General features: G+C 35.9%; 5 protein-coding genes across 5 annotated transcripts; 2 read left to right on the top strand and 3 right to left on the bottom strand.

Annotated features, from left to right (window-relative positions):
* Positions 1 to 148: 148 nt before the first annotated feature.
* Positions 149 to 6559, bottom strand: LOC106719257. The gene is made up of 11 exons (XM_014513543.2): positions 6384 to 6559; positions 5879 to 6029; positions 5417 to 5543; positions 4731 to 4853; positions 4131 to 4200; positions 3655 to 3775; positions 3390 to 3573; positions 1745 to 3178; positions 1352 to 1418; positions 851 to 891; positions 149 to 350 (listed from the first exon to the last, which is right to left on the bottom strand). The coding sequence occupies exons 2-11, from the start codon at positions 6005 to 6007 to the stop codon at positions 208 to 210; spliced, it is 2439 nt and encodes an 812-aa protein (XP_014369029.2). The 5' UTR covers positions 6008 to 6029; positions 6384 to 6559; the 3' UTR covers positions 149 to 207.
* Positions 6560 to 7694: 1135 nt separating this feature from the next.
* Positions 7695 to 13992, bottom strand: LOC106719265. Its single transcript, XM_045678514.1, has 6 exons — positions 13614 to 13992; positions 13350 to 13479; positions 13019 to 13132; positions 12644 to 12728; positions 12223 to 12343; positions 7695 to 7824 (listed from the first exon to the last, which is right to left on the bottom strand). The coding sequence occupies exons 1-6, from the start codon at positions 13875 to 13877 to the stop codon at positions 7729 to 7731; spliced, it is 810 nt and encodes a 269-aa protein (XP_045534470.1). The 5' UTR covers positions 13878 to 13992; the 3' UTR covers positions 7695 to 7728.
* A 395-nt stretch (positions 13993 to 14387) lies between these two features.
* LOC106719250 (uncharacterized protein At4g17910) lies at positions 14388 to 15857 on the top strand. The gene has a single exon (XM_014513537.2). The coding sequence runs from the start codon at positions 14544 to 14546 to the stop codon at positions 15855 to 15857; it is 1314 nt and encodes a 437-aa protein (XP_014369023.2). The 5' UTR covers positions 14388 to 14543.
* A 1204-nt stretch (positions 15858 to 17061) lies between these two features.
* Positions 17062 to 19618, bottom strand: LOC106719252 (metallophosphoesterase 1). Its single transcript, XM_014513539.2, has 6 exons — positions 19456 to 19618; positions 19157 to 19372; positions 18336 to 18498; positions 18011 to 18247; positions 17468 to 17687; positions 17062 to 17291 (listed from the first exon to the last, which is right to left on the bottom strand). The coding sequence occupies exons 1-6, from the start codon at positions 19473 to 19475 to the stop codon at positions 17098 to 17100; spliced, it is 1050 nt and encodes a 349-aa protein (XP_014369025.2). The 5' UTR covers positions 19476 to 19618; the 3' UTR covers positions 17062 to 17097.
* A 318-nt stretch (positions 19619 to 19936) lies between these two features.
* On the top strand, positions 19937 to 23877 carry LOC106719253 (P2R1A-PPP2R2A-interacting phosphatase regulator 1). Its single transcript, XM_014513540.2, has 4 exons — positions 19937 to 20292; positions 22530 to 22629; positions 22853 to 23043; positions 23436 to 23877. The coding sequence occupies exons 1-4, from the start codon at positions 20186 to 20188 to the stop codon at positions 23761 to 23763; spliced, it is 726 nt and encodes a 241-aa protein (XP_014369026.2). The 5' UTR covers positions 19937 to 20185; the 3' UTR covers positions 23764 to 23877.
* The last annotated feature ends 262 nt before the right edge of the window (positions 23878 to 24139 follow it).

Raw genomic sequence — 24139 nt, 5'->3', positions numbered from 1 at the left:
TATTAATGTAAATTTTATTTATCTGTAAAATAAATAATCATTCGTTTTAAGTTACAAATTAGTTATAAGCTAGTCTTCGATGTAATGTTAGGATAAATAAAATACAATTTTCATATGAGTTTGTTTTATTATCTGTTGCTATATTTTTCATTTGAATTAGAAATCTTTTAAACGTTGTATTATTTTTGAGTATAAAACGGTTACAGATTATATAACAGAATGACATGTGCGACCAATAGGACCTTTGCCACTAAGGTTAGATCCAAATTTCGACAAACACTCCTTTGCCTTGCACAGACAGTTCTCGTCTTTACTGGGATATCTTCCACGCGAATTTGAATTACCTGTTTCTGAAAACAGAAATATTTACAACTAGCTTTTACCCGCGACTCCGTCCGCGTGGAATAAAAAAAATGCACACAAGATAAAAAAAGTTCCTATGTCCGTCTCCTAGTTCTAAGCTACCTCCCCATCAATTTTCAGCTAAATCAGTTCCACCGATCTTGAGTTATAAATAGTGTAACTAACACGACTTTCTTTTATATATATAGATGTAGCATGTAGCAACGCCATAAAGTATTAATGGATATTTTTTCTTACTAATATTATAAATGTGAGTGTTTGGATGGATGGATGGATGTTTGTTTGAAGGTATCTCCAGAATGACTCAACGGTTCTCGATGAAATTTGGCATAGTTGTAGATAATAGTGTGGAAGAACACATAGACTTATTTTTTTTTTTAATTTCAAGCGGATGAAGTCGCGTGCGACAGCTATTTTTTCATATAGTAAAAGTGAAAGCCATTACCGGGGGGTATGCTCGTCAAAAAATGAAAAAAAAAACTCTTACCATTTTCAAAACATGTGCAGGGTTTATTCAACTGATTGGCGCTGTAAACGATAAATATTTAAATAGAATTGTGTAACCTCCAAATCCAATTATTATAGTACGCGAGTATAAAATGAGATATTTCATATCAAACCTTGGAAAAAGGCAAGAATACTCAGGACTTGGGGTCGTGGGCGATCTTGGTGGGGGCCCTGATTGCCAATTTAAACGATCCCGGGAAAATAGTAACATAGAGTGGTCCTCCGCTACCGTTATAGTGTGGAGCCACAGGGAGAATTCTCTCCTGGGTAGATAAGAGCTGAGGGTTCCGGTGCGTTCCTTGGAGATCCCAGAACCCTCTTCTTTTGATTTGAGTTTGGCCACCGAGGCGGTTTTAAGGGGTCAAATACCACATAATCTTGTCTTTCCCCCTAATCTTTACAAGATTATCTCCCCGATACAAAAACAAAGAAAAAAAAATTTGATAAAAATATATAAAAAAATTATGTGGCAGATACTTACGATGCAACTCTGGAGGATGCTGCCGAGGCCGTCCGAGCGCTGTCAGATCGCTTGCTTCGATTGGATCCTAAAATTCAAATAATTCAAAAACATAGATAATATAGTAATAAGGACTCTATTTGGACGATAATAAACACATTAACAAGGTTAACTAAGGGAAATAGAGACTCATGTTTATATTCATACTAGTTGTCGCCCGCGACTCCGTCCGCGCGCAGTTAAAAAAAAATGAAAAATAGATGTTGGCCGATTCTCAGACCTACTGAAATTTTGTGAGCATATCACAAAATTTCATGAGAATCGGTCAAGCCGTTTCGAAGGAGTACGGGAACGAAAACTGTGACACGAGAATTTTATATATTAGATATTTTGAAATTATTTCGTATGCCTCACCTTTATCTTCATTCTCATCGACCGAATTTTTATCACTCTTTGCGCTACGCTTCGAGTGACCGGAGCCGGCAGACATCCGACTTGGCATGGACGTCCGCGAGGGATGCGCTGAGGCGATGTTGGCGATCGCGATGGCACCACATGGTTGTCTGAGTTCCGACGTCTGCCTGGAGCCGAGCTCGGGCGTCCGTCGGGTATCGGAGGTTTGTTTCAGTTCACCTCTTGATGTGTATTTTGAAGCGTCTTTAGCTGTCCGTCGATGTTCTTTTACTCGTCTCGATTCCCCGATGGATTTCCTCTTGGATTCTGGCTCCTGTTTGGATTCATTCCCATGTGTTTTTTTGACTTCGAGTACACTTTTACGTTCGTCCTCAGAAATTTGTTTGGTTTTGGAAGTATGACGTTTAGTTTCGAATAATTTTCTGAATGAATAATTTTCAGAGGTGCGAGGTTCAGGTTCAGATATACCTTCACTCTTTACCTCCGATGATTGTTTGGGGTCACAGATCGACTTGGGTTCCTTTTTAGCCGTTCTTCTGTATCCGAATATTCGTTTGGATTCGTTCTTAGGTATCGGTTTGCGTTCGGCAGTCCGTTTGGATTCGCGTTTGTTTATCTCGCCCGAATTTGACGCATTTGCAGCTTCGTAAGCCTGTTTTGACTCAAGATCATGCGTCTGTTCGTGCTGAGACGTCGGTTTGGGTTCATTATCTGCCATTATTGTGGGTTCACTTGTCTGTCCAAAGGCGTGTCCAGATGTTGATTTGGTTTTGCAAGGATGGGGTTTAGGATCATCCTCAGATTTAAGTTCAATCAACTGTTTAGTTTCTAGGTCAGATGTGATTCGAACATCGGCCTTTATGCCGGATTCATTTTCGGGCTTTCGCTTAGGTTCGAACGTTTGTTTGAGTTGAGTTCCAGTTGTCAGTCTGAGATCATCCAAAGACATTGCTCTGGGTTCGAAAATCCGTCTTAGCTCAGGTTCAGATATCCGTTTAGGTTCATCTTGCAATTTTTTCTTGGGATCGGAAAACAATTCTGGTTCGGATGTACGTTTAGCTTTACTTTCGTATAGAGATGATACTTGTTTTACTTCCGGTTTGAAAGGCCGTTTAGGGTCATCATCACAGTCTTTCTCTCTTTCTGCAATCTCTGCAGGGTCGGCTTCGCATTCTTGTTTTCGATTAGATTTTGGTCTCGGTTTGAGTTCAACCATTCGTTTCGTTGGTAAAAATGATGGCATTGGGTCTTCTTCGCACAAATGTTTGAGCTTGAATGTTCGTATTTTATTGTAAGCCCGATCGAGTTCTGATTCTGTAGGCTGTATGGTTTCAGAATCACAAGATGGTCTGCGACCGGGTTCTGCTCCTCGTTTGGGTGTTATTGCGGATGTTCGGCTGCTGTCTGGTCGTGCTTTAGTGGAGCTTAGTGAATCTAGTATTAAATAAAAAAGATAAAATTACAATTTCGTTTTTTTCTTCTCTCTTTGTCTCTCGCCCCTTTATCACTCTCTCTCTCCGTCTGTCACATCTACTAAATTACACAAGGGTCTGCAGCGAAACAAAGTTCCCAACAATTAGAATATTGAAGTATTCCAATAATATTTTAAACATCTTAATAAATCAGAATCAAGGTGAACTTTTACCTGATCGTAGTAATAATTCCGGTTGCCCCTCTTTCCGAGATTCTATTCCAAGAATTTCTTCAAGTTCCTCAACTTCCTCTTTTTCTGTCAACTTCTTTCTTCTTGCAACGGAACGAGGTAAAACTACAGTTTTTGGTATAATTATTTCAGGAAAATCTTCAATTTTCTTTTGCGCAGCCCGCTTCTAAAAGTAAAATTCATTTGATTTGAAAATTGTGTAAATTTAATGGTGTAATTGTGTCAATTATTTGATACGTTTACTTACAGAAGCGGATTTCGGTATCATCGCATCATGTGTTTTTAAATTCAACAAACGTTGCATTTTTTTCTCCAGTTTGGTGTCCTTTATATATTTTTCAATCAGTTTTCTCTTCTGTGCATAGAAACTAGATAAATAAAAAGTGTAGTTTAGTTTTTGGTTAGCGATTAATCTGGCATTTATAATAGTAAATCCAAAATTTTCACGAGTTCTTGGGGAATTTGATAAGAACGTTTGTGACCATTGACGCCATGTGAGGAATCGATAACTTGTGTTCTTACTTTATTAATTATGTTTAAATGGAAGATATATTAGGTTATATTTTAAATCGAATATGATTCACATTACAAAAATATTCAAAAAATCTTCGACAAGATTGTCGAATTTAGCATAATATCTTGCTTTAAAAATCTAAATCAAAGTTTAAATATTAAATACTTGATACGAAGACGCATAATTTAATTAGCAATGAAGAAAGGTACCCGCTCTCTTTGACAGGCGTGAGGAAGGCGGGGCAGTGAGAGGCGCAGAACTCCGGCCCTCTGTCCTTCACTGTCAAACAAAGGTCAATAACATTACATTTTGACATTGTTTACGGCCTTGAAAAACTTTTAAGTATTTAAACAATGTGCCGTTACTGTATCAAAAAGCGCAGTGTTCAAAATTGACTTGACCAAAAGTTTGCTCTAAAGGTTTTTATTTTTACTTTTCATGGTTCATTAACTATTTTGAATTCCTCAAAATTATAGGTTAAGTTATTGTACTTATTCAATACTAGCTCTCGCCGCGATATAACAATACCGCGACTCCGTCCGCGTGGAATTAAAGAAACTTAATAAGTAGTTTATGTGTTCTTCCAGACTACACAACCATAAAATTTCGACGGCACTAAAGAAGTTGTGCATCAAATATTCTTACGGACACATAAGGGCGAAAGGCTTCCCTACTCATAGCCATACCTATTTTCTAGTTTTGTATGGAATCGCGAGAGAGCGAACTCGGTTTGAGAAATGTTCGACTCCACATGCACCTTCTCTCTCCACCAGATTGAGACAAAAGCTTGTGAGGACAGGGATACTCACGCTGTCCGCATTGGGCCAGCTGCTTAGAGATCTCGACCTCGGCCTCGACGGCCGCCGCCAGCCGCGGGATGAGCGTCCCATCCGGTTCTTTGGTCAATTTTCTATAAGTATCCACAGGTATGGCTGAAATAATAACTGTTACTGAACCATGTCGGCTCAAAGTCACAGAAAGGGCAATGGAGAGGGCAATGCTCGGAATCTCTCTGCGTGATCGCATCAGAAATGATGTGATCCGCAGCAGAACCAAAGTAACCGACATTGCCCGAAGAATTGTAAACCTTAAGTGGCGATGGGCCGGCCACATTGCCCGCAGAACGGACGGCCGATGGGGCCGCAAAGTACTGAAATGGCGGCCACGTACAGGTCGACGCAGCGTGGGCAGGCCTCCCGCAAGATGCACCGATGATCTGGTCAAGGTTGCGGGAGTATCTTGGATGCGGGTTGCACAGGACCGATCATTGTGGCGATCTTTGGGGGAGGCCTATGCCCAGCAGTGGGCGTGACGAGGCTGAATGGATGGACTGAACCATGGCGGCACCAAAGAAGTTTAATCAAATAAATATTTAGTGACCGAATTTAGTATTCCGAACGATTACAACAGTTTTGTCTCTAGCGACAAGCAAGAAAAGCGACTATGTACAATAGTACAACTATTGTACATAAATATAAAAGAAAATGTGTTTTACAGTTAGGTAAATTTCCTTCCTTGAGCAGATGCGATGTACAAATGCAAGGTTCGACGGGGCAGTAGCACTGCTTGGTCAGCGGCGCCGTGTGCCATTCAATGTCCAAGCACGGATTCCCCAGGATGCTCTGTAACGATTCAACAACAAAAGCCACATGAACAAATTAGAACACAGATTGAAAATCAAACTAGTTGGTCATAACTTTGATGGTGAAGATTTTAAGCGCGCGATTTTAAAATTGTGGAAAAAGCGCAGGTCTTATTTATTTAGTATTATCTTCATAATTTTTCGGTTTTAAACCGTCAAATTTGTAAATTCACAACGAGCGATAAGTAACAGTACGTGGCTGATGAGAAGATATTTCTGCTAGGTTACTTATTCCTTCATTTTCCTATGTCTTGTTGGCCCTGTGTGGCTATGGGCTCTCTAGATCTATTAATTTTAACATAAGAAAACCTTTACCTCTTTTGCATTATATCGACTTTCTACGACTCTGTAACGCTTTGCTTGTTTCTTTAATTTTTTAATAACAATATCTGAATTGTCAATGTAGTGCTTCCCATGCTTTCTATTTTGACATTCGTCCGACATTTTGTTGCATTAATACGAGATCCTACAAGAAAAATTATCAAATAAGGCGCTGTTAGATATTGTTGTCATAGCCTAGGGCATAAGTATCATATTAAATCGTAGTCTTCTAATATTGAAGGACTAAAGAACTTTGCAGATCAATATGCATTTATAGTCAACCACCCCGAGACACCACGCGATGACCTTTTTAAAAGGAGGCGTCGTGTGAACTGACCCAAAGCTCTCTTCAAGGATTTAAGTTGTGTTGGTTTGATAATACCTACTGGAGATCAGGTTTGTAGTTCAAGGGCAGTTTGAAGTTCATGATACATTATAAATAATGTGAGTTACATCGCGAAAAGTATTTGGTCTAGATATGATATTCTGATTTATATACCTGTTCTATTTTATTTCCATGTATTGTTCAAGCTATTAAAAACAGTAATAAATTATAAAGCTTCATGCTACTATAAGAATAGGGAAATAGAGGTGGAAATTTTGTTTGGATTTTTACTTCACTTGCATTTTACGCTTGAGAATTTTACGGCTATTTATATTTCGATCAGAGTATTTCATAACATCAACTGTATTACATTTTAAAAGTACAAATGACAGCTGCTAGAAGCCAAAAAGTGAAAGTGAAGGATGTTTTTCCACAGGTTATATCAAATCTAAATGAAAGGAAAGGTACAGATTTTCTTACATGAAAATATTGGTATTCTGTACCGCGAGTCCTGTTGGAGAGGGCCCTTTAGCCTTTAGGTCCCACACATTAAGCGTCCGCCGGCCGATATTAGTCTGACGACTTATACCAACCACGAATGTGTGGTCGCTTGCCCTATACAGGTTGGGTGGCCGGCAGACTGTTAATGTGTGAGACCCTTAAGTCCTGCAGTGGGCGAATCACTAGAGTATACTTACTATGAGTAGTACTAAAGTATATATACTCTTTGTTGCGAGTTCAAAATGATTGATAGTATAAAAAATAGTACAAGTCTATAGTAAGTTGTAAAAGAATTTGGAACATTGTTGACAGAAATGGCAGACACAATTTGGTAATCAGCTGCGGCAAGAAGCTATGTCACCAACGCGTTAAAGATTTAAGGCGTTTTAACTCTCTTATGCCTATGTATAATTTTTTGCGTTTAGATCGGACAATTTCAGCCTGGGGACAACATGCTTTTCCCAGTCCTCCTCTTTCGGCTACCCTTCTTCCACATTATGCTCGCTATATAGATGGTTGTCACTTACTAAACGAAACTATTTTTTGTTAAGTAATAATTTATTTATTTACAAAACTACTTTTTTATTATTCTACAATTTTAAGCAATAAGTTTTAGGAGTTATTCTCGTCAGTATTGTATCTAGGCTTCGTTCGTTTTTTTAGCACCCAGTCAGCAGCCGATCGTACATTATCTTAGTTACATATTGATTTGCTTTTCATATCCAACAAGCATTTTTAAATATTAATTTGTTTACCTATCATTCTGGAAAGATTAATAAAAAAATATACATCAATAAACAAAAAATCGTATTGTATTGCCATCCTCATATTATATCATAAGGTGGATTTTCTTTGACAAAAAAAAAATAAAAAAAGTAAAAAAAAGCAAATATACAGCAACATTGTTCGACTCGATAATTTACTTAGGAACCATAGACATTTTTATTGCAAAAACTACTTTTTTCACTTAAGACAAAAATCAGAAATTCTTGGTACTTTATAGAAATTTTATTACCTTTCATGATCCGTCCTTAGCTGTCTTCTTAAATATTTTTGATCCAAATTTCCACCTGCTTTGATTGCTCCTTGTTTCATTGACATTTCCGCAATTTTCCTGAAAATTCAGCAAGTTGTCTCATATCGATGGTTTTCTGACGCAACCTCGTATCTCAGAAATCACTACTTTTCAGGAAAGACAAGAAACGTTTTATTATGAAATTTTTAATTTTTTTTAACAATTTTTTTTCTAATTTTAAAAATATTCAATCTTTCGACAAATTTTTGAGTTAAATATAGTATTAAAAAAATTTAATCATTATTTTTTCTTTTATTTTCTGAGATACGTGTTTGTTGCAGAGAAAAAAACGTAACATACGTGATTGCGTAATAACTTTTTCAAATAAGGATACATTATTAAATTTTTTTTTAATTATTTTATTTTAAGAACAGATCATTTGCACAGCTTGGACATCTACAGTGAAAGCCTTGATCTCTCCAGCGAACGGTCTTTTTCTTTTACATGCTTATTGTACTCTTCTGTTGATATGTTTTTATTTTTAAATGCAAAACATGTGTCGCAGAAGTCTTTTCGCGGTTGGAAAATCTCAATATTCATCGATTGCATTTTTTAACTAAAAATCCATAGCTAGATACTTCACTATCTGGGATATTTAGCTCTTTCATAGATTTTAAAAAATCACGGTAAACGTCTTGAGCAGACTTATATAAATTGTCTAAATATAACTTGGATGTATCTTTTCGACAATACATTTACCCAGTTTAGAACTGTCAGTTTGATTCAAAATTATTGAATTTGATGAATTTAATAATCCATGTGATGACATTGATTGATCTCAATCTACTACAAATAAGCCCGTAGATTCATCTAAGTGCATATTTATAAATAAACTAGAATCAACATTCTCCTCTTCGTCTTCGTTCACTGGTGTACATTCGAGAGGAATTAAAACTCCAGTAGTTTCATCAAGCACCATTACTACTTCGTGATTTTTACTTTCATTATTATTTCGATCTTTATCTGATACTAGCTTCTACCCGCGACTCCGTCCGCGCGGAAAAAAAATAGAAAACGGGGTAAAAATTATCCTATGTCCAAAGCGAATAAACAAATTCACTTTGAATAACAATTTAATTCACTGAAAGATATTTAAAGTAATAATAAAGTTTTTATTAATAAAATTGGACCAAATAACATTGCTGAGAGAACTTTTTTTTTGTGACTGAGTAGTCACTGTTTGCCTTGAGGAGGCATTTACAGCTTCACCAGGCTTGAGGTGGCCGGGCGCAGATGTCGCGTTAGCCTAAACCTCGTTTATGAGTAACTGGGCTCGAGGGCTCCCTCAGGAGCCTCGGCTCGGGCTGTTACTTTGTTATTATTACCGGATTGGGAGGTCACCGAGCTCTTAGGTCGCTTCGGTGGACGCTCCATGGAGTGACTGGGCGCAAGGGCCCCCGAGAGGGGACCTCGGCTTGGGCTGTCAAGCATTCCGATTCAAGAGTGCCCGAGAGGGCCGAACCTCGGCTTGATCGGTTGCTTTTATCTGATTGCTATTATTAATACAGATAACATTACTGCCACTTCGGAAAGCGTTAGCGCTGGGAGAAGTGGCGGAAGAAACTCCAGCAACGCGTCTACTGTTAATAGGAGAAAAAGACAGAACTTGTTTATAAATACGCCATCTTGTATTTCAAGATACGAGGTTGTGCTTGACACATTTTTTTGAACTGAGATACGAGATTGTATTTTTTTAAATAAAAAAAAATTGAATGAATATTTTTATTTATAACTTTATAGATCTATGCGGCTATATTTATTGATTAATTTTCCGATTAAATCTCAATATCGTCAAAAATCGAGTTACGAGGTTGCGTCAGAAAACCATCGATATCTAAATCGTTCGCCGCATAATGTTTACTTCGCGATACCATAGATTTTTTTTGGGTAACAGTCATTCATTGGAGATGTAAATTATATTCCATGTTTAGTAGCAGTATTAAGCTTTAACACGTTAGCTGCGAGGCCATTTTGGCGGAACTTTCAGCCAGTGCGTTTGAGGTCTGTTCGTGGCAAAGTTGAACTTTTTTCCAGTGCTATTGAGGCCTCTCCTGCCTCACAAAATTATGTTTTCGAAAAACATTTTTAAAAAGTCCAAATTAGACGATATTTGCTTGCAACTTCACTCTTATGAACTTAAATATGTGCATAATATGAATCTAGCTTCGCCTGGAGTTAGGACGTTTCGTTAATGAATAAAGTAAAATTAAAAATTTGTCATCGGTTCTGCCTCAAATCGCACTGAAAGGAAGGTCAATTAATGCCTCGACTAGTGATGGGATTAAAAGAGAGTTGTAGTTACGATAAATGTTTATTGAGTATTAATCACTGAAAATGTTTTTCATTAAAACATGGTAAACAAAAAGATTTGTCACACTGGACACAAAAAGTCACAATTTTTTTAGTTTTCTTAGCAGCTTGCGTGCCATTCAATGTCAATCTGAATTTTTCGTAGCAACCTACGCAGCGCTTTCTTTGACCACCTCTTTGGAACAAATTATCAGCACATCTGCCGATAGGAAATCTTGAAATAAAATATATATTTTAGATCTCTTGTGTGTGTGTGTGCGTGCGTGTGTGTGTGTGTGTGTGTGTGTGTTTGTGCGTGCGCGTGTGTCTGCGTGTGTGTTTGTGTGTGTGTGTGCGTGGCTTTGTCTGTGCGTGTACTTATCCGTTCATCGATTTTAGGCATATATGGTACAAATTATGCCCTAGCGCGTAGTTATTTTACTATACCTGAAAGGAAATTTCCTTTTTTTTTTTAATTTGAGTTTTGTTGTTTATTTTGGATTTCGTAAGTGTTTTTGCGTTTACTTCTTTTTTTTTTACTCACAAGTGTGTTGAAAAACATCGTATGAGGGAGCATGATGATTGTTGGTCGCTCGGTTTTCTTGTAGAGGTCGCCTTTGAACAATGCCACCTCGCACGCAATAATCAACTTTGCTACCTAGTAGCATAACATACTGTTTGCGTTTACGTTACCGCGTAGTACATATGTGAGAGTGTGGGTCTGTGTGTATGTATGTATGTACCTAGTCTTACTAATTTCAGTATAGCAGCCGTGGCCACCGAAGAAACAACTCGAACTTTCCAAAAGAAGATAAGACTTCCTACTATTAAGGAATCTGGAATTGTAAACCAGAAATATAAATATAACATTAAAATATATGAGTAATAGGTACATCAAGTTCCATGCTGCAGCATTAGCAAAACAATCCACACTTAAAAAAGGGCAAAATTGCAAAGGGGATTTTTGTTATTGAAATATTGGATTTTAGTCATGGTGTGACGAGAGCAAGCTTTTGCTCTCGTCTCAGCGAATAATCAGCAAAAACATTCAACGTTCTCTGTACAAAAACGATGATCAGCACACAATGGTAAAAATTGCCACTATGGACTAAACTTCGAATGGAACTGTGACTTGCTTAAAATAACAGTGAAGAATAATCCACAACTGAGCACACATTTTAAGGCAACACCCATGTGCAAAACAAAATAATGATGATAATTGAGTATTGTTAGTGGTGAATGTGCGTGCGTGCGAATATTATATTAAGTATAAGACGTATTAATCGTGCTATTTAAGTAGAATTAGTTAATAGTAGCTTGGCTATTAGTGTTGTGTTTCTGGCTCGTAAATACATTCTGTGTCCGATTTATGTACTTTTGGTTCATCATAGACACAGGCCACCCTCTTAAAATTCAAAGTTGCAGTAATTTAGGTTTTGTATGGTATAAGTAAAATTTTTACCGAGGTCAACATAGTTTCTCATAACTCCAATAAACATTTTCAAATAAGTCAGATGAGTACTTCATCTGACTTATTTGGTATTATTGGTTTAAAACGTTAAGGATTTTAAAATAAAGTTCTACGCTCAATCTTTAATAAATCCTGCCAAAACGTCCTCGAAACGTTATCGAAACTTTCCACAACACTAAGCTAGGATGCGCGGCGCCCGCGCCGCCCGCGCTTCGTGCAGTGCGGCCATGAGGCCTACAAATTTTGAGATAGATTTGACCTCAATCCGCACTAGGCGTAATTAATTTCTTTTCAGTGCGTTTGGGGCCTGTAGGACCTCATTTTTATCTAATTACGACATTGGGCTAGATATCGCAAGAGAAACATTTCTATATATTTGACTCTGTCGTACTCATAGAAATACTGATCTAGTAGCCTCCCGCACAGAGCGAAACAACCCGATTTTGACTGCCGCACCAGCGAGAAGTCACGCTTTGGGCCTGTTCTGCCTCAATCCGCAGTTAACGTGTTAAAAAGGTAAAAAATTCACAATTTCAAATTTCATTAACACTGGTATAAATTCAATTGATTTCGGTTACAGCGACACTGAAGTAACAACTACAATACCTGCGCTATAGCCGGAAGTCGTTATATTTCAAAAGATAAATTAAAAAGTAAAGAAAAAAATGTAGTTTAACCTCGTTTAACCCTTCCTCGATCTCTCTCGCATGCTCCTGCTGGTACTTCATGATGCGCTTCATTCTACGCTTTTTAAGCGTGTATGAGTATTCGTCTAACCTCAGTTTTTCCTCCAAGTGTCTAAATATTAATAATTATGTCAAATTTAATAAAACAAAGTTTGTCGGTTTAAATTAAAACCTATTAAAAATTGACATTCTATGATTATTTTTGTACATTGTCAATGATACGCGTAGTATTGTAACAAATTTCTCAAAAAATCCTGTAAAAAATTCTTGAAAATAATATTAATTTTGTCGCGTGAAACTCCTAAGATAAAATTGTTAACTGTGATAAGGTAAGTAAAATTTGCATAGTTGTGTGTTGTCTTTGAGTTAAAAGTTCTTGTTATGTAATATTAATAACAAAGGCTTTACATACTCCGTCCTGGAAGGTATCTGCTCAGGTGTCTCAAACTTGAAGGAGATACAACGCGACGCGCAAAACTCCGGGCATTTCAGACACACTGGACATAAAACAGTTTGTTAAAAAGTACAACATGTACTACATTCGAGTACTACCTTAAAAAATTATGGCTGGTAGTGTTTAACTACCGGATCATTTCTTAATATAAAAACGGCACCCATTCGGACCCACTGGAGGCAAAGGAAAAATAAGCTCTGAGCTGTGTCCCGGTCCCGCATCACTTCAAAATCACGAGAATGGCGAGAAAGAAAGGCGTTCGAGCCAGTCCAGTCAGCAACAGATGTTGTTGACTCTACCTCTGTTGCATGTGTGTGTGAAAGTTTGACTCACTAGTGCGGTCGTCACTCAGCAACAACATGTACGACTCCGTGGCCTCTATTAAAGCTACCTCCAAGGATCCCATAAAAGTTCCAGCAGGCTCGTTTTTACTCGAAGAAGTCGAAGCTGTTAATATAAGATAGGCACTGTTTAGATAACAATAATCCGAATGACAGATCGTTTTCTAAGTGGTCGTGACACTACCTCGGTCGAGCCCATTTGTGAATTAGCTGCTCTGATCATCTCTAAACCATTTGTCTCTAAAAATTATCTGCTTTAAAAGATAAGGGGCTAAAAACATTAGGATTAATTCTTTAATTTCCGCTAAACATGTAAGGCGTACCATACGGAATGCTCACGGCTTCAGAGAGCTTGCATCCTCTGCAAATACAACCAAAATCCCTGCAGAGGCATTTTTTTATATTCGGCATATCAGGCCATTTCAAAAGTTTTGCTTCCGTTTTAGGATTCACCTGAAATTTATATCATGCTAAAGGAATTCGACAACTTTAGCGTATTCTAAATTTTTTAAAACGGTCAAATCTAAAATTAATTAGATGCAAATATTAATAAGGCGTTATAATTAAATATATTTTAATTAACTTACCGGCTCCGCATACGCTGCGCTTTCTTTAGGACCTTTATACTTTAAAATAAGGTTTTTGAGAATTACATTAATATCAGGCGTCGTACACGATGCTGGTGTACCAATTTTTCTTTCATATTGTTCTTTGAACCAGTCCTGATCATCTTCGGGGAGTGTTGGCTGCGAGTTTAAAGGGGTACCCGATCCCTTCTTGTTGGGCCGGGGGCCCGGCGATCCCTCCCCCTGAACAGTATACGTTAGTGTACTGCTTTCGCCTTGATACATTATAACTTGATTGTTTTAAGCAAACTGTAATCATTTCGATTTATTTGTTTTTGGTAACAACTCTATATATTGACCGTCCATTATTTAAAAAAAATATTAAAACAATATGAAAGAAATTTTCATAACTTTTATATAATTAAATGTGAAGTGTAATTTTTTTTGATAGGTGTTTGATTTTGACAATTCTATTTTCGACTTACTCTGGCGCAATTAATTTTTAAGATCTTAAAAAATATCATCTATATTACCTACCTGCAAAGTAAATTAACTTTGAAGTGAGTATTTTAACTTTAAGTTATTCTAATTAAGGAAGTAATTAAATGCTCTATATTTTTCGTAGATACGACATCAATTAATAGAAAAAGCTATTTTGCGATGCCGCCGGTGCCGGTGCCTTATCTGGCAGTTAAAACCACTGACAACTAAATATGTCAATGTCATGTTTTAACATTAAACAGAATGTACCTATAAAAATGATCTTTTTCAAATATTTCAACTTCAATTGTTTATTTTTCACATTTGTTACCGTGTTAATTAATTAAATATATATTCAAAAACCATTAGATGGTCTAAATAGAAAGTAAGAGTGTCAAAAGTGTAGTAAACGGGTATGTTTTAAAACTGAATTTTGAATTTATGTGATAAGATATCCAAACTACTCTGAAAATGGATAATGTATCATACAAGAAGTATCACGTTACGTTTATGGAGAACAATGATGGAACAACTATCCTGCATACATTCTTTCGCGTACTTTTAACTGTTCAGACGGCATTACTGTGTTCTATTCGGCCGATGTTCCAAGAACAGGAACAATATGCATACGAATATGTTTCTATAATACTATCTATGATAACAGCCCATACCATATTCGTTGACCAGTTGTATGTGATAAATTTTGTAACCTTCTGCTTCATTGTATACGAATTTTGTAGCACAAATAGTGTACAAGATATTTACAAAGCATTGACGAAGCTTAACAATGTTAGCACTAAAACTATAACATTCCTGCGGGGCCTAACATACTTGATTACTGTGTTTTGCATTCTCGCTGTGGACTTTAAAGACTTTCCAAGATATTTAGCTAAAACTGAGAGATATGGTTACAGTTTAATGGATACTGGGGTTGGATTGTTTGTTATTATGAGTGGTTTGGTGCATAAAGATGTAAGTGGAGGAAATTGGTACTCCATTATATTGAGTAATGCCAAATTCCTTACTGTACTTATTTCTTTAGGTGTAGTTAGATTTGTATCTATTAAACAATTAGACTATCATGAGCACGTCACAGAATATGGTGTTCACTGGAACTTCTTTTTCACGCTAGCTGTTTGTAAACTTGTTTCATCTATTATTCTTTATTATTCTAATAAACCATTGTTATTGAGTTCATTAACATTGATTTTCCATGAAGGTCTATTGTACTTTGGGCTACAAGATTGGGTGTTTGGTGAAAATGACAGGGAATCTCTGATTGATGCCAATAGAGAAGGTATTGTGTCAAGCTTGGGTTATGTCTCAATCTATCTTTACGCTGTTTACATTCGTTCTATTTTCCGTAACAGTTTAGTATCTACGTATGAGATATTAAAAAAGTTTGCATTAAATGTAGTTATTCTTTGGAGTCTATCATTCTTTATGAATATATTCAGACCTACTTCAAGAACATTGGCCAATGCAGGCTTCTGTTTATATATTGAGGCAATTATTGTTACAGTATCAATGGTTGTTTATTTCTTTGAAGTGGTATATCAAGATAAGGAGAGAGGTCTCAGTTTCAATGTACCTTACACACTGTTGGCTATCAACCAAAATGGTTTATTATATTTTCTTGTTGCAAATTTGCTAACAGGCTTGATAAATATAAATATTAGAACATTGTTAGTGAATAGTTTCACCACATTTATAATACTTAACATGTATATGATGCTAACTTTAGGATTTATTGCTTATTTAAAGTGCAAAGGTATTAAGATTTAAAAACAACATAAATAATTTGTTTTTATTCAATAAGTTGTCACAATTATAATTTTGTTACCATAGATTGTTTTTTTTTTTCATTTACTTAGTTACCTTGTTACAAATATTGTATCGGAACAATAATAAAGGTGGAAAGTTGGGAATAATGCAAGGAATTTTACAAATATTGTTTTTTTTAGGAAATAAAGAAAATATTTAGATGACTAGCAGAAAAAAAGCTGAAACTTATTGTTCATATACTATACAATAATAAAACTGCATGCCGTCCTGAACTTAATACTAGTCATAGATCTGTAAAATTAGACATAAAATATGTCAGTCTTAAGATAGTACGTATGTTTGATGACTTTTACTGTTATATTAAAGTCTTTGATAGAACTTTCTATAAAAACCGTTCTAAGAAATTACAAACTACATAGCTCATCAAATTTTGCAACATCTATCACCGATCAATCTCCTTCAAGCCTCCCTCTTCAACGCGACACTGGTGAAACAATCTGTGCCCAATTGGCACACCTAAAAGCCACTGCTTGGAAATTGAATTGAATTGAAATTACAAAAATATTCGGTATGTGAGCATTTCATTAATCTCAGTAAAGTACTAATTAAATTATTTCATTGTACCGTCAAAAAATCTAAATATTGATATAAACATAATATAAATAGAAAATATTTATACATGTAAATAAAAAACTAAAATTGGTCAAAACATTTTTTGTATACTACTAATGGCATATATAAATGGAATGTATATTAAAATGTATACATCTTAATGTAATTTGTACAATTTTGTTGAAATAGTCTACAAATTGTGAGTGTTGTCAATTAAATAAAATTACTCTTGTTACAATTGTTGAGCATTACAACCAATACTCTCATAAAAATGTACTTTCCGTCTCAATTTCTCTGAATAAAACATATGTCACAGAAGAGACTAAACTTTTAAATTAATAATCTAACAATGGGTTTGTACTACTTTGGACATTCTGATATCAATGTTATATACACCAACAATTCTGTTGTACATATTAATAATTTATTTAATGCACGAATTTTTACTTGCTATGAAAGTAAAAATTACAAAAAATCATCACTAACGGGATGTACATTATTTTAGTTTATTGTCAATATCTTTATATTAAATGTAAAATATAGTAGCTATTAAAAAATTTGAACTATTTTCAACTCAAAATAGTGAAAATGAGTGAATGAGTATAACTTGTACGCTGATAATTAACTGTTAATTAATAATTTGCAATAAAGGTACAGTTGCATCGCTTTTCTGAGCCGGGCTACATCGAAATATCATTCTGGACAGGGTAAAAACAAAAATGTATACAATAAACACTATCAAAATGCCAGCATACACAAATAAATCTATGAATCTTTGTGGAGACCACAGCACCGTGTACCGCAGCAGCTGGTTGTTCTCAACTGAAACATTTTATTAAAGTATATATTGTGAAAAACTCAGGAAGGGTGGTTTTAAGAGCAGCACCACCAACATGCATGATTTTTTTTGCATTTGAATGTGGAAGAGGCGAGAGACGCACCAAATGGAAGTCCGAGGTCTCTGCCTACCCCACTGGATGACAGTCTGTACAACTTACCTATAGCAGCACCATAACCAATGCGATTGGTTCCCATCCTGTAGGAACATGTTGGTACATATATCTCATAAAGATCACCATCTCTGTGCACAGTCAGTATGTCATCGTCCAGCCTCAAAGCATGACCAGCAATGTTCCTCAACTCTTTGTCTTTAACCACATATTTGGATTTATGCTCATGAGCACAAAAGTAAATATTAGGTTGTATTGCATCATTCACCTAGACAAGATTATATGGATAATTAATAAAATTGTAATGTCTGTATCTAATATCTAAAAAAAAATATGTTGTACGTATGATCCTTGCTGATAATCCAATTTTTAAAATCTGTCTGTCTGCAAGGCCGTATTTGATCCGGCTAAACTTCGGAATGGCTTGACCGATTTTGATGGCACTTGGAGGGGAAGGTAGTTAATGCATGAGGGCACATTATGTATATTTTCTTGCAGGCAACCGCTAGTTTAACATTAAAACATTTAACAGAAAATATTGACTGAAAACTAAGATGTGCTGAGACAAGCTATGAATACAAAATATTGTACCTGTTTACCAAAGACTGTTTTCCACAGAACTGGGTAATGTGAAACAATAATTTTGTAATTATCATCATCAGTGCCATGTGGGTAGGTGTATGTGATGCCATTAACTTTGAAGAATGATATGTTTTTGTAGGTGATTATGTCTGGCTGGTTAAACACAGCCTCAAATTCTTTCACCTTTTCACTTTGGATTGGTTCATTTTCCCCACCAATATCATTATCTCCTGGTAACCATACTTGCTAAAAAAAGCAAACCTTCGAAATTAAAAAAAACTGTCAAGGGCTTCAAAAGTTTCACACTAAAAGGGTGTTAAAAGGAATTACTTACAATAACAGGATAAGAGACTTGAAATATATTGGATAGTCGTTTAACATAGCCATGGAATTGTTCTATAGTTGCTATAGAGCCTTCATCCATGAGGTCGCCCAGATAAACTAACACATCAGGCTGGAAATAATTCAGTGCCACAGCAAAGGTTGACCTCAAGTACCTAAAATCCGCCTTAAATATAGACAAATACATTTAGTAACTTTATAAATCTGAAACTGAAAATATCTCAAATTTAATTACAATATTTCTAGATATGGTAACCCTTAACATGTTTACACAAAAAGGTTTGAATAAACAAGTAGAATATGATTGATAAGAAATAAAAATAACTATACAAACGTCTTCACAAATTCAAACAAGCAATACCTCTAATGGACACTATACTTGTGGAAACAATCTTTTGGAGACATAATGGTTGCCATCCTGTATGTCTGATAAAAGACAGTAGTTTTTTTAACATTATATGTATATTGTGCATATGTATAAATCAAGTAAGTTAAATGCTAACACATTCAGTGCCACAAGTTCATCGGGAAAGTTCAGTTTCATAAAAAAAGAAAGTAGCATTGAATGTGTTAACAATATAAAAGTTTAGTATAAATCAAAATAAAGCATTAGGTGGATTTAAAACTACAATTAAACTATTTATATAACATTTATATTAAATATGCAGAGTGATATTTTGACCAAGTGATTAGAAAAATCGTGAATAATTTAACTTTATTAACTATGAATCAATTAATACTTAGTTAAGTTAAACAACGTAATATTTACTATGTTATTTGTGCAAGTAATATTTATTATATGGTATGTCATACCTATCACTATCCCAATTGAAAAGGTAACTCAAAGGCGGCGATACCGCCGTGTCCCCTTGTATCTGAGGATCAGCTATAAACATTATCTTTGTACAGGACAAGTTGTCTTTTGGACACTTCAAGACGTTCCAGTAAATGGTTTGCAAGTGATACACGAACAATTCATTATACAATACAGCTCCAATTACCGCTGCTATGAAAAATTTAGGTGCGGCGCTGCAATATTTTAATAAAAAGCGTGTAAAATATTTTTAATTTACGAATTAATCGTCATTCAACACTTTTTGAGTCTTGGTTACCTTCGTCTTCGAAAGAACATTTTGTTTATTATGAAATCGATATCATTACTATGTGAAAAATCTTTGTTTATAACGTAATGATGTAGGTATTAAAAGTGATAGAAAGATCAGAATAAAATGTTTAAAAACCTTAGTTGAAAACTGATTAAAATAAGACATTTGACACTTTTCATAATTTGATAACAATAACAAATTCCACAGATAAAAATTATAAAGCTTCTGTGCAAGAAACGTTCATTTTCGATGTCGGATCGGCCCTTATTTAAGCAATATTTTCATCTTGTATGGTTGCCTTAAAAGTGAAAAAAAAATGTTAATGAAAATTTTAATTCGGATGGATAACATTTTTAATCAACTCGATATAAAATAAAAATGGAAATTAAATATTCAATAATCAGTAACAAGGAGGTGTGATAGCGTGAGCTGCGGCGAAAAATTTTGAACGCAACTATTCATATTTTCGAACGTTACTGTTGCGGCGGTTTGACAGGTCAGCCTCGAGCCTCTTTTTAGCTTCTCGAGTAGCGTATTTTAATTTTATCTCATGTTATCATTTTATTTACGCGCAATATTTAATATGTATGTAGTAGTTATGGTAGTGTAGTTTGTATTTTAGATTTTTCCTAAGTGCACTTACAGTGTTACATAAACAGTACGTCGCCAATCGTGTCGGCAAGCCGTATGTATATACCTAGGCAATACGTCAGTGAATGAATGTTGGCTCTAGATAATGGATGTTGATGCACCTAACATATTGAAAAGGAGCAGCAGCGCACCTCTAATCAATGAGGCAGCATCTACGGCAGTCACTTCACCCACAACGAATACAGCGCCCAGGTATAGTAGTCTCGCCTCCCACGGGATTGCAATGTCGATAATTTGAGTATTTTTGACAGCTGCTGTGGTCGTTAATAAATGCTTTACCCATACCTAGATTTATGTGTTTGCGACGTTTAATATTTGAGTCGTAATTTTCATACTTGCGCATAGTTTTGCGTCGTTCCACGTATAGTGTATTCACGAAAATTTTCTTTATATCCAGATTAATGAGCAGTTGTCGGCTTGTAGCGTTTTGATTTGCAAAGCAGTTTTCAATTCTATTTCAAAATGATCCATATGATTTATGACATTTATTTTATCTATGTAATATAATTTTGATTGTTTATACCATATGTATAAATATGAATTTCTTTAACACTGGAAATACGTGTATACTTATTTTGTCGGCGTTTTAAAAAGATGTCATGGTTAAAGGTCAAGTTATAATTTTAGATGTGTAAAATTATTTATGAGATGTGACAAATGACATCTATAGTCTATATTAATATTTTAAAGGGGAAAAATTTGATTGTTTATTTGTATTGAATAAGCTCTGAAACTACTCAACTGATTTGAAAAATTCTTTCACTGTTGAGAGTCTACACCAGGGATACACCAAACTATTTTGGACAAGTGACCCCCCTTTTCCAAAATACGTAGAATTAAAAAAAACATAATAAATAGCCTATGTATTCTTCCAGACTGATCTACATCTATGCTAAATTTAATCGAGATCTGTTGAGCCGTTCTGGAGATATTGTCAAACATCCATCCATCCAAACATTCGCATTTATAATATTATAAGAATTTAAGAGAAGAAATGTTTTTCTCTAATAAGGATTATCACTTGATGTTAAAATAATATTGTTCCATACATTTTGGTTTTAGCATTTGACTCCATTGGAAGTTTGTACACTTTGGGTAAATGTTGCAATAAACAATTATCATAATATGATACGGTGTTTAGGTTATAGCAACATGTTATTGTGTTTTGTGGAACATGAATGTGTTTTGTTTGCACTTTTAGTATGTAACTGGCCACATATTTATATTTACGAGCCTTAATTTTTATTTAAAACTAGCTTTTACCCGCGACTCCGTCCGCGCGGAATAAAAAAAAAAAAAGAAAACGGGGTAAAAATTATCCTATGTCCTATTCCTGGTTCTAAGCTACCTGCTCACCAATTTTCAGTCAAATCGATTCAGCCGTTCTTGAGTTATAAATGGTGTAACTAACACAACTTTCTTTTATATATATAGATTAATAATTTTGAATTGAATAGAAATTTATGTTGATGCAGTATTTATATTTATTTTGTTTGTTAATTATAATTATTAGATAATTTTTGTTCATTGTGATCATCATTACAAGCATTTTGTTATGTCAGCATTTACAAGAGTTGCTTAATTTCATTTGTGCTAATAGTGACAGTGTACAAGTTTTGACTTTTTGTCAAGGAATAATCAGAATTGTAAGTGGTTTTTGACTTAACTGCAGCATTATATTAAAATATGGTAAAGTGAATAAATTGTAATTATCTAACTATAAATAAAGAGCGTCGGTGGTTTAGAGGTTAAGAATTTGACTTGCAATCTATACGTCCTGTATTCGAATCCCGCCATGTGCCAATGTGTTTTTCGATATACATATATACGCCTACCGCGAAAACATCATGCACCTGCACATATCTGAGAAGAAATTCAATGATATGTGTGAAGTCAACCAACCCGCACTGGGCCAGCATGGTTCATTATGGCCTAGTCACCCCTAACTTGGAGTAGGCTCCGAGCCCCTCGGTGGGACGTATAGTGAGCTGATGTTGAACCATAAATAAAGCTTTAGTTATAACTATCTTTTTGTTAGGATTTGAGCATTGAATTACTAAATTATCTAGTGTTATACCCAGACTACTATAATCTTACAGTGAAGGACAACATTGTGATGTTGAAAAAAAAACATTGAAAAAAAAAAAAGATATGTGTGAAGTCAACCAACCCACACTGGGCCTGCAAGGTCGACTATGGGCTAGTCACCTATCTTATGGTAGGCTCCGAACCCTTCGGTGGGGACGTATAGTGAGCTGATGATGATACCCAGATGCTATAATGTACAATGAATGCATATTAAAATAAGCAATGATTGTTCTGTCAGCTGGCACTTTTTGTTTACTGTGTTAAACCTCTGGCAGTGGCGGTATATTCAATATGTGGTCATATAGTTAGTTATTATAAGAGAGTAATATGGCTTGTTACAGGAGTACGTCATTCTTCAGCATGTTCTCAAACAACAACCTGTCGCGTACGCGTCGGCACAGCGGCAGCTCCAGCCCACTCTCTGCACCTATAAATTTGTCTGTGAGTATTTGTTTAAAATGGACAAGTTATATAGTTATTTATAATGAGTTACTGCTTATCTACCTATACTATACATTTATAATGGACTGAATTTTACCCGATGTAAAAATTCTCTATAAAAACAATTTTTGGTGGAGCAGCGGACCTATGAAGTTTGGGACATGAGATAATGGATGTTTTGGTCTTTGTATCTCAGTATTTGTACATAGTTGTGTGTGTTTAGAATGTGTGGGGGAAGCGCATGACGCCGCGTGTGAGCCAACTGCGTGCAGAGGAGTGCGCGGATGTGAGCAACACACGAGAGGTGGCGCACGAGCGCGAGGTGCACTGCGCCATGCAGATGGGCCAGTCCTGCGAGGATCTCGCCCTCGCCGCCGGCGCAGGCGCCGCGCACTCGCCCACACGACTTGCTAGGTCAGTTCACCAACATCTCTACATAATAATAAACCAACAGAGCCAAAAAAATCATAAGTATAAATAGATTCTTGTACTTATGAAGAAAAATTATTACACAATCAAGAATTCCTTGTTGAATTGTTCATTATTTTTTTTTTTATTATTCAGTAAAAATATTAATCGTCATCAGCTTACTACGTTTCCACTGAGGGGCTCGGAGTCTACCCTAAGTTAAGGGTGACTAGGTCATAGTCAACCACGCTGGCCAAGTGTGGGTTGACTTCACACATATCATTGAATTTCTTCTCAGATATGTGCAGCATCACGTTGTTTTCCTTTCCAGTAAAAAGGTCGGATAAAAATATTAAATATACACTCGTTAAAGGATTATGTACGGTTTTATGTTTCAGATTTTCACCGGTAGTGTCACCGTCTCCGACTAGGAAGTACACGACGCGGCGGAGTCTGTCACCTATAGCAATCCGTGCGGCGACTCTGAGCCCGGTGAGCAGACCTAGCGCACTCGGCGGCGGAGGCAAGCGGCGCTGGGACGAGGGTGACTCCCCGCTGCCGAAGCGCATGTGCACGGACAGGCTGACTCCATCCACCCCCGGCACTCCCGGCACCCCCGGCACACCAGACTCAGACCTCGAGTGCACCTTCAGGCCCGTGTCCCCGCGACACCAGCCCATGCACGAGGTACAGGACCCCGACACCCACAAGGCCACCCCCAGCTAATAGTATGTATGACAAGACGCGTCTTATGTACAAAGGTTTGTTATATTTGTTCATGTCCAGTACATTGTTGTTCCGTTACTTTCGACATAAAACAAAGTTAATTTGTTTTGACCGTTGATTACTTATTTAATAAGGATTTTTTTTCAAGTTATTTAAGTTATGGTCTATCCCTAATTGACGTGTTTATGTAGCCTAGTCTTTGTAAATAATAGAACCGTTTGCATTTTATGGCAATCTTTTTTACAATCTCTCATTTTTTGTTTTGATTGTATGTGAGTTAATTACCTCTATGTTTTACATTGGTCATGTTTTTTTTATCATTCATTATTAAATCTCATTTTGCATTCAGGACATTTTATATAACATTTGGATTAAA

Source organism: Papilio machaon, chromosome 1, assembly GCF_912999745.1.
Source record: "Papilio machaon chromosome 1, ilPapMach1.1, whole genome shotgun sequence".
NCBI classification, from domain to species: Eukaryota; Metazoa; Arthropoda; class Insecta; order Lepidoptera; family Papilionidae; genus Papilio; species Papilio machaon.
The sequence above is the reverse complement of the archived record's forward strand: the minus strand, read 5'-3'. Positions and strand labels throughout refer to the sequence as shown.